This window comes from Saccostrea cucullata, unplaced genomic scaffold, assembly GCF_032062105.1.
Source record: "Saccostrea cucullata isolate Sc308-1 unplaced genomic scaffold, CSIRO_AGI_Scuc_v1 ctg2312, whole genome shotgun sequence".
Taxonomy (NCBI): domain Eukaryota; kingdom Metazoa; phylum Mollusca; class Bivalvia; order Ostreida; family Ostreidae; genus Saccostrea; species Saccostrea cuccullata.
Window position 1 is genome coordinate 146,653 of NW_026929545.1, and position 9,333 is coordinate 155,985.

The window sequence follows — 9,333 nt, forward strand, 5'->3', positions numbered from 1 at the left end:
ATCAGAATTTGTATTTATATGATCTAATTAAGAAAAAAAGTTTTGTCTGCCATCGTAACTTCTCGGCAAAACAAAACGTGTTTCTCCGAGGTCGCTATAGATGCGTTTGACAACTCCATCGCACGTGTGTAGACCAAAGCTAACTGGTCTTGCGGACACAGGTATGTGTACTGTTTGTTAGGAGACTGGGTGACCGTTATACTACGGACTCATGAAATTTACACAAGTTCCATAACTATACAGTGTAGTGTTTTTTTTTTTTTTTTTTTTTTTATAAAAATCATTAAACACTGTTAAACATATTAAAATCTAAAAGTCGAATATCTTTGGATATGGGGTAACCCATATCTATTCTTGTTACTCGTATTAGTGGCAATCATTTGCCGGTGGGGGCTGAAAATAGATAGCTCTACTCGACACTTAGACTCTTTGATAATTTATCCTGGACTTACAATCAGGGCAAGATTGATTTCAATCATTAAAAAAAACCTTACCTACAAAAACTTTGAGCCGCTTCTATAGCTGTGTATTTTACAATTTATTAATGCAGTATATTTCTCGTACACAGCGGTGGTGCTTCACCCCCCCCCCCCCCCCCCCCCGACTGAGCAATGTTTTTTTTAATGCAGGACAATTATAAATTTAACAAAAATCAATCGTGGTTTTTTTTTTTTTTTTAACTTTTTAGATCTCGCAACTGCCACAAATACCAACAGACGAGTTGTATAACAAAATGAGTAACCTATTTAAAAAGTTTTTGTCCTCCAACGTTTGAAGTTCACTTTGTCTCGAAGCGTTATGATGGTTCGTGGCTTTCTGACTCATGCGGGAGAGTTTCTACTCATAATGGTGTAATATAAATGAATTTTCAAAAAAATCCCGGATATGAATTAATATGATACTTCTCGAGCGAACAATGTGTGTAGAGGGTAATATTAACTTTTTAAAATGTTCAGGACATGTCAACGTAGAACATCTAATATTGTAAATAGATGGTGTATTTGGATTTGACTGACATAGAAGAATATAAAATGTCGAAGAAAATAAAGCTTAATCCATATTATCCATACTAATGGAAGATTGATTCGGTCAAAGAATTATATGCGGTATTAACCAACATTTGCCCCCCAAAATCAAACTTTGATGGAGTAATATTTAATTAAGTCCTTAAACAGGGGAGTATATGCTGACTTCAAAGCACTGAATAATTTCATAAGTAATGACGTCATATGTACGTAATGACGTCACAAATATGACGTAAATTTCAGTTTTTTATGAATTTTGCAGAAAAATGTACATATTTCGTCGATATTTTAAATAAAAGTCACCGAGCGCATGTGTGTTCAGGATAAATATTTTGATATAATGTGTAGAATGATAATATCAATGAAATATGTCAATATTGTTCCTGAACACACATGCGCTCTATAAATTTTAAAGCTTAAATTGTTGAAATTTTGTCCATTTCGTCCTCTTTCTGAAAAAGGATATAAAATCGGACTAGTTTGTGACGTCATAAAAACAGAAATTGTGAATACACTGCTCTGGAACTATAATATTTTCTGTTAACTTATATTTCTCGTACAATTTATTGAATTCAGCACATTTCAGGAAGTTTTCAAAATTTGACTTTTGTGGGGGCAAACATATGCAATATACCGCATATAGTTCTTTAAAACCCCTGTATAAAAGAATCTTCTTTTCTGCTCTTACGTCGCGGGTTCGAATTCCACTGTGGGACGTGGAGACCGGTCTTCGGATGAGACCGTATAAACCGAGGTCCCGTGTCGCAGTATGTGCTGGCACAAAAAAGATCCCTCCCTGCTCAATGGCCCTAAGTGCCGAGTATAGGACAAAATTTGCAGCTCTCTACCGGCAAGTGGTGGCGTCTCCATATGAGTGAAAAAATTCTCGAGAGGGACGTTAAACAAAATACAATCAATCAATCTTTTCTGCTCTATAATGGAATAAGGAAACTGATTAAGAATATGGGTCAATAAAGCGGACAAAACGCCTAAAGCTGAGCATGTATCATTCAAATTCATTTATGTTTGAATTTGGTTCAAATTATGAAAAACAGAAACTATAACTAAAATCCCCTTGTGATACCTATTCTGGCCCAACCTTATCCCTAGGGGTCATGGTTGGGACAATTTAAAATCTACACTACCCCAGAATGCTTCTACATGTTTCAGCTTTTCTGGCCCAGTGGTTCTTGAGAAGAAGATTTTTCAAGATTTTCCCTATGTATTTCAGTGTAAAACTTGGCCATTGATTCCCTATTGTAGCCCCGCCCTATCCCCGGGGGTCATGATTTAAACAATTTAGATCTACACTACCGCAGGATGCTTCCACGTAAGTTTCAGCTTTTCTGCTTCAGTGGATCTTGAGATTTTTTATAATGACCCAATGCTATTTTTGTCTTTTGTGGATTATATCCCCTTATGAGGGGCATGGCCCTTCATTTTTAGGCGGGGTCACGTGACCCCGTCTATTACTTTACTGTCCGAGCCCTCAAACAGGAAGCCGTGGTGATAACACATGAATTAAATCTACGCTGTATGAAAGAGTGCAGAAATTGTTTTGACCAAATATAATTATTCTGTATCAAACTGAAGAAAGTGATATGAACTTTTTTGTAAATCAAATTAACGAAGCATTCTGTAAACGTAAACTCAAAATATTAATTTTAAATAAACACACTAGTAAACAAAGTACTCTCCTGCGTAGTATTACGACTGCGTACGTATCACGTTTACTTCCGGAGAAATATTAATTCGGACCAGGTGAAATTCGGACAATTCATGAAGGTCTCTAGACGTAGCAATTATTGAAATTTCTACTTCAAATTAAATGAAAAACGCGAATTTATATTATTCACGGTTTTGTTTTTAGTTTGTTAATTAAAAAAGAATTATCAAAACTCGTTAAAAAAAGATCACATTTGTGAAATCTAGCATGAAGATTATTTTGACCCCGTCTTTCAGTACTGTCTCAGTACTTTGATTACAATTTAAACTCCCCTTCACACAAGGATGCTACGCACTAATTTTGGTTAAAATTGTACTCGCTCCTTCATGGCATCTCATCCTCATTTTCTCAGAGCGGGGATCGTTTTCGCCTTGTACGGTTCCATTCTTTGGCAGAAATAAGTTAAGGGTCCTCAGGAGGTTTCTTAAAAGTAAATAAATAAGAAGTACGTTTTTTATGTTGATACAAAAATAATGTGCATAGAAGAAATCTTAATCTTTCATAAACAAAGCATGCTATCACATCCAACTAAAAAATCTGCTGGTTATTAAGATGCAAATGTGCAATGTTGATTAAATAGCTTTACATATCAGTTGTGATGTAACACACATAGAACTAAATACCACCATCGTAGAAGAGCGTTTTCTTTTCGGAAAGGACAAGGTAGGGTAACTGCCAAATCTGGCTCCTTATCTGATGTAAATAAAAACCAGAACACTGGTAAAATCGTGATAGTTTGTAGATAAGAACTTATTAAAAAAGATGCTGTCCTTAAAACCATCACTAATTTGGATTCAAAGCTTACATGGAAGATACCAAATGATTCAGAAATAGGACATTTTCCCGAATTTTCTCATTTCTGGTGGAATTTTAATAGTTGAGATAAATTTCTCTTCGGAAAACATAGTTCACACGCTTGCCTATGTGAGATTTTTGCACATAAACTGCATTTGATACTTATGTATATAATATATAAATTTGGTAAATAGGCAAGCTTGTGCTCTATGTTTTCCGAAACAAAATGTACTGTTAAATCGGTGAAAATTTGCAAATTTGACCTGTTTTCTGACCTCTGTGTATTCCAAAACTTAGAACTAATACTCATTTTGTGGCAGGGTTGACAACAGGTTTATATTGATAAATCGTTGCATCATTCTGAAAGACACTCAGAATCAGGGGCCAAAAAGGGGTCTTACCCTATCTGGTCCTTTCCATGGGTGACGAAGTGTTCTAATTTTCTCTGAATGAAACTTATTAAAGAATATCATTTGAAATTACATGTATATGAATACAAGATTTTTTTCTTAACTAAGAATGCATTTGTACGTATGTGTGTATCTCAGCACAAATCTTAATGAATCCCAGCCCTGATCTCCAAAACCCAGAAAGATATTTTCAACGTTTTAATATCAACTTCGGATTACGTGCGTGTACAATCAGAAAATTCCTTAACTAAAAACTTTGCAAATTACCAATTACGTAAGTAATTTAGAAGCTCCATTTTTAATTCAGCTGCCTTTGATACTTGAATTCTGGATTTGATTTTATCGTGGGATATTGCTGTACAGTAATTTGACCATTTCCGAATAAGAAACGGATTCGGTGTTGCTATGAATATACGAAGCATTATTTCAAAATATAGGTTTTTTGGCAAGGTAGTTCAATGACTTGTGGAATTAGATATAGTTTCATAAGAGTTCAGCCTTCCCCCAAAAATATATTTCGCAAGTTAACAAAGGTGTTCATTTTACCAGTTACGAATAAGCCGACTAGTTCCGAATACCCTAGCGGTACCCATTCAATTCAACCCTAAATTAAAAAATATACGTTCCACACATTATCCAGTGGCATGCCTAAGAAAAGTTAAATTAATTGCTTACCAATAAGTTATTTGTATTTCTTATAGCGAGAAACTAGGGGTACTGTGAACACTGAGCTCACTTTAATGATACCCCACGCCTTCTATATAATTATTATGACAAAGTCCATGTATTGCTCTAGCTAGGAGATCCGAAATGTGTATTAGATCAAAAAAATATAGTAAGAGGTCACATGTACAATGTAAAAAAGAATCTATGAAAGTGTCATTAAATCTAATTCAGTGGAATGGAGGAATTGTGGATAAGAGATGGATATACCCTTCAATATTAGAAAAGAATGGCAGTATCAATGTAATCCTAAGGGGGCCTAAATTATGTGCCAGATCAAAAAATAAAATACAAGGTATACTTTGGCACTATTTAACAAAGATTCTGTGAAAGCCTCATTCAGTTCTGTGAAGCCTCATTAAATTTCATTCAGCGGTAGAAGAAGGGTTGTGGATAAGAAATGGGTACCTCAAAGCGTATCAGACGGACGGACGTACAGACAGACAGACGGATGGATGGACAAGCACCCCTATCATTCAAACATTCACTATCTACCCCTTCCCCCTGCTTTTCAAGCGGGGGTATAACAAGTCATGTTTAAATGGAGAAAACAACGAAGAATAGTTTTTAAAATGGGTATTCGGAACTAATAAAATAACACTAAACAACACGAAAATATTCCGATATCTTTCAGTGTTCTAAATATTTATTTTAGACAAGTTTTTAGTATTTGTTAGAATACATATCAAACTTACTTTTGATACCTGGGATGTTGCTTTATGTGAAAAACTGATGTCTCTACAGAGGTTTTTTCTGCAGACTTACGCGTCGCTGTGATTCAGATTTGTTGCATTGTAAAAGAATGTCGACTCTTTAAAGTACGATAACGAAACCGAATTGACGGCAAAAAATCAAAACTTCGCATAATTCAAACACTCATAAATAAGCCTTCTTACCATAGGTATCAATTTATTTTTACACCTTTAAATGTATTAACTATCAGCTCTTAAATTAATAATTATTCGGAACTGGCCAAACGACTATATAAAATGTTGAAAAGTGGACAGTTTTTATGTCATTTACGATTTCAAATTTTCCAAAACTTCCATTACATTTTTTTTGCATTTACATCTGATCTAAAACTTCAGAAGCTTCTCCTTCAAAACTGTTACAGAAAGTGTTATATTAATATTTTTTTTTCAATTGGTATAGCAGTCCTTTCACGTTAGTCATGGTAATATATCTTGAAAAGCTTTTTTTGAGTTTTTCAGTTACAGCCAAATGTATCTTGAAAAGCTTTTCATGCGTTTGTCATATAGAACCGATACGAGATGATTAAAGTAATGCCGAATTAGCAGATCTTAGATTGAATCTCTGCTAGGGCTAGGAATTTTCTAGTGAAAGTCTTCAAAAGAATAATTTAAGTAAAAAGGTCTGTGAAAAGATCTCTGAATCAATGAATTTTATAGATTCTCTTTTGACTACTGACGGATTAATTCTTATTTATACCTCTAATATGTATGTGTATGCTAATAGGAATAACGATGGTGACTACCTCAAAAGGCCCTTCTTTTTCATTTTAGTAAAGCAAGGTTCATAATATTAAAAGTGACTTGAAAAAGAAAGAATTGTTTTACATACTGAGAAAGGTTTTGCCTTTGTTTAAGACGAATTGGATATTTACCGTGTTCCTTTTTAAACAAAAAATAAACGAAACAATATATTTCCAAAAATTAGTCTATCGTGGGTTCCTGAATAAAACAAAAGATAGTACTCTTTCGATTTATCGGTAATAAATGCCAAAAAAATTCGAGTCTATAATCTTATTATAGTAGTATAGATGCAATCTATCACTAAGATCCCAGTCCAAAATATTTGGTTGATATAATTTTTTTTCAAAGTGCGTTAAGTGTCTCCATTGTAACAATATTGAAGTACACTCTTAATGTACATTGACATTTTTTTCAAAGTGCGTTCATTTCGTCACAATTTAAACGCACTTCGATTTTTTTTTTTAAGTGGGTTGATTTGTCCCGATTTTCAGGCACTTTGAATTTTTTTTTATTAAATGCGTATTTTTTTTCAAAGTGCGTTGCCGCAAAGGGCTTCTTGTGTTATTATATTGATGCATTCAACATCCGGTGTTGCTGTTTCTTCGAATTAAGGGACTTTCTTTTCAGAGTTACATACTGTTATCAATGAATTTAGAACATATACATGTACTGTTATTTTTGACATTTTTCTCCCAAAACTATTATTTTCAAAAATAAAATATTTAGTTTACTAAGCCAAGTTTGTGTCAATTCTAGCATAATCAATTAACTAAGTAACCTGACCAATACATTATTTTTAGAGTTTATTGTTATCTAATCAAACTCATCGCAAACGACGATGCACATCTCTCTTACATTGCTTACACAGGGGCGTAGCTAGGACTATTGTAACGTGTAGGCCGAAGAATGAAACCGAAGGTTTCACCGAGGCGCGAAGCGCCGAGGGGGGGTAGGTGCGGGAGGGGGTCGCCCCCTCCCGCTGGGGGGGGTTCGGGGGGTCACCCCCGAGAAATTTTTGAAATATTAGGACTCATTTGCACTACTCTGAGCATCAAAAATATTGAAATAGACATTAAATTTTGTATTACAAATATCTTTAAAATGATGTAATTTTAAAGAATTTTTGTACCAGATTTTGCACGCATAGTCATGACATGTGGTATTACGTGTTGTATTAAAAATGACTTGTGCATGTAATATGAAATTGATAGGATTTAGTGTAAGATTTTAAAAAGATTATCCACAAAATTTTATCATTTTTTATTGCTTTAAAATTCAAATTCTCCTTCAAATGAAATTGATTTTTCTGTTTTTCACAGCAACAAAATTGTCAATTACAGCATCAATGTCAACTGGCATATGACGTTGTACATGCAACAGAGAAAGATTGGACATCCTTTCGTCTCCCATAGTTGTTCTCAAATAATTTTTAACTCTACGCATCGCACTAAACGAACGCTCACTAGAGGCCGAGGATACTGGCATGGTCAAGAAAATGGACAGAACGCAGAAAATGCCAGGATAAATGTCTTTGTTGGTTTTATTCAGGAGATCGATGATTTTATTCGGTCCTGTATCGGTACCAGCAAGATTCCATCTAATCCTCCATCTTGTTATTTCATCCACAAACTCTACTTTGCTAGTGAGGTCTGACTTATAGGCGTTGTACAGACGATCTGTAACATCCGCTGTAAGGTCTTGCAGTTTGGCTGGTAGCAAATACGAAATTAAAAATCTCTCTTCGTTCTTTGTTACTCGACTAGATATTTCGTTTACCAGGTGATCTAAAAAGACGAGATACAACGAAACTCTCCAGTAATCCGACGGGTTGTTTAGGGGATGATTTTCTCTGTGTTGTTGACGTCCTGCTCTTCTTGGAACGCATGGCTGCAAGTCATGCTCTGCAGCTATTTCAGTTGCCCTGCCATACAATGCATCCCAAACACTAATGTCGTTTCTTTCATCAGTTAATCTCCTGATAACGACTTTGGCCTCTGTTACTGCTTCTAAAAGGTCTATGTCCTTTTTTTGAAGATAGTTTGTTAAGGCTACTGTAGAGCTCAAAACGTGTTCCGCTACAACTAGTGCAATGATAAATTCAAATCTCAAAATAGCAGCTAAGTATTGCGATGCCTTCTCATCTTTAGCATCTTCAAGTGATTGGAGGGCAGCAACGACCACGGGGAAAGCTGAGCGGAAGGTGAACAGTGAATCTGCTCGACTTGACCAACGCGTTTCGCACAGTGTTCTGAGTTTTGTTCGTCGGTCCATCTGCTCCTGTACGTCATCGTTTTCAGCCAGTTCGTCGGAGAATGCTTTCAAACGCTTTGCCAAACAAAATGCCACATCCTGCACTGTTGACATCATGTTTCGAATGCACATAACCTTGCTGCTGTGTATCAATGCAAGATTCAGCGAGTGTGCTTTGCAGTGAACATAAGAAGCCTCGGGAACAACTTGAAGTATCCTGGCCTGGACGCCACTGTATTTCCCCGACATGTTAGCAGCTCCATCGTAGCACTGAGCTCGTAGATTCTGAATATTCAGGTTCAATTCAGCAAGAAAATCAATGATGATATTGGAAACTGCCATACCTTTCACACTCTCTGCATATTTAAAGCCAACAAACTCTTCTCGTATCTCAAGACAACCATCGATACTATCAAGAAACCTAATGCACAAAGACATCTGTTCTTTTGTAGAGGAATCGGTACATTCGTCAGCAATAATGCCCAAAAACTTAGAATTCCTGCAAGAATCCACAATGTTTTTGCGCACCTGGTTTCCAAGCAGATTGATTAGTTCATTTTGGATATCAGGGGATAAGTAGGTAGAGCGTGACGCGTGGCAAGGTGGTCGCTTAAGACGGGGTCTCTCTTGGCAAATTCAGAAAGGATGGCAATGAAGTTACTCTTATCTTCAGTGTGTCCCCTTATAGGGATGTTCTGCCTACCACATAGTAATAGCACTTCGATAATTGTCTTAAGTATATGTCTATTTCTCTCAGTATGTTTTTTGTGGCTTGATGATAGCATGCTCACAACGGTATCTCCCTTCCCTTCACTTACTCGTACAAATTCTTCCCCCGCCGTTACACAACCCTTATGAAATGCTAAATTTTCATGGCGCCGCGCAATTGATAGCAGATTTTTCCAGTCTGT

At 35.8% G+C, this 9,333-nt stretch overlaps 1 protein-coding gene across 1 annotated transcript; it reads right to left on the reverse strand.

Moving 5' to 3' along the window:
* Positions 1–5,755: 5,755 nt before the first annotated feature.
* LOC134281154 (52 kDa repressor of the inhibitor of the protein kinase-like) lies at positions 5,756–8,764 on the reverse strand. The gene is made up of 2 exons (XM_062763623.1): positions 7,636–8,764; positions 5,756–5,784 (listed from the first exon to the last, which is right to left on the reverse strand). Exons 1-2 carry the CDS (start codon positions 8,762–8,764, stop codon positions 5,756–5,758), a joined length of 1,158 nt encoding a protein of 385 aa, XP_062619607.1.
* Between the last annotated feature and the right edge of the window lie 569 nt (positions 8,765–9,333).

Coding starts and splice junctions, on each gene's coding strand:
- LOC134281154 (XM_062763623.1), bottom strand. CDS start 8,764: ATGGCAGTTTCCAATATCATCATTGATTTTCTTGCTGAATTGAACCTG. Junction 5,785..7,635: donor GCCAGTATCCTCGGCCTCTA/GTGAGCGTTCGT, acceptor TTTCTGTAACAG/TTTTGAAGGAGAAGCTTCTG.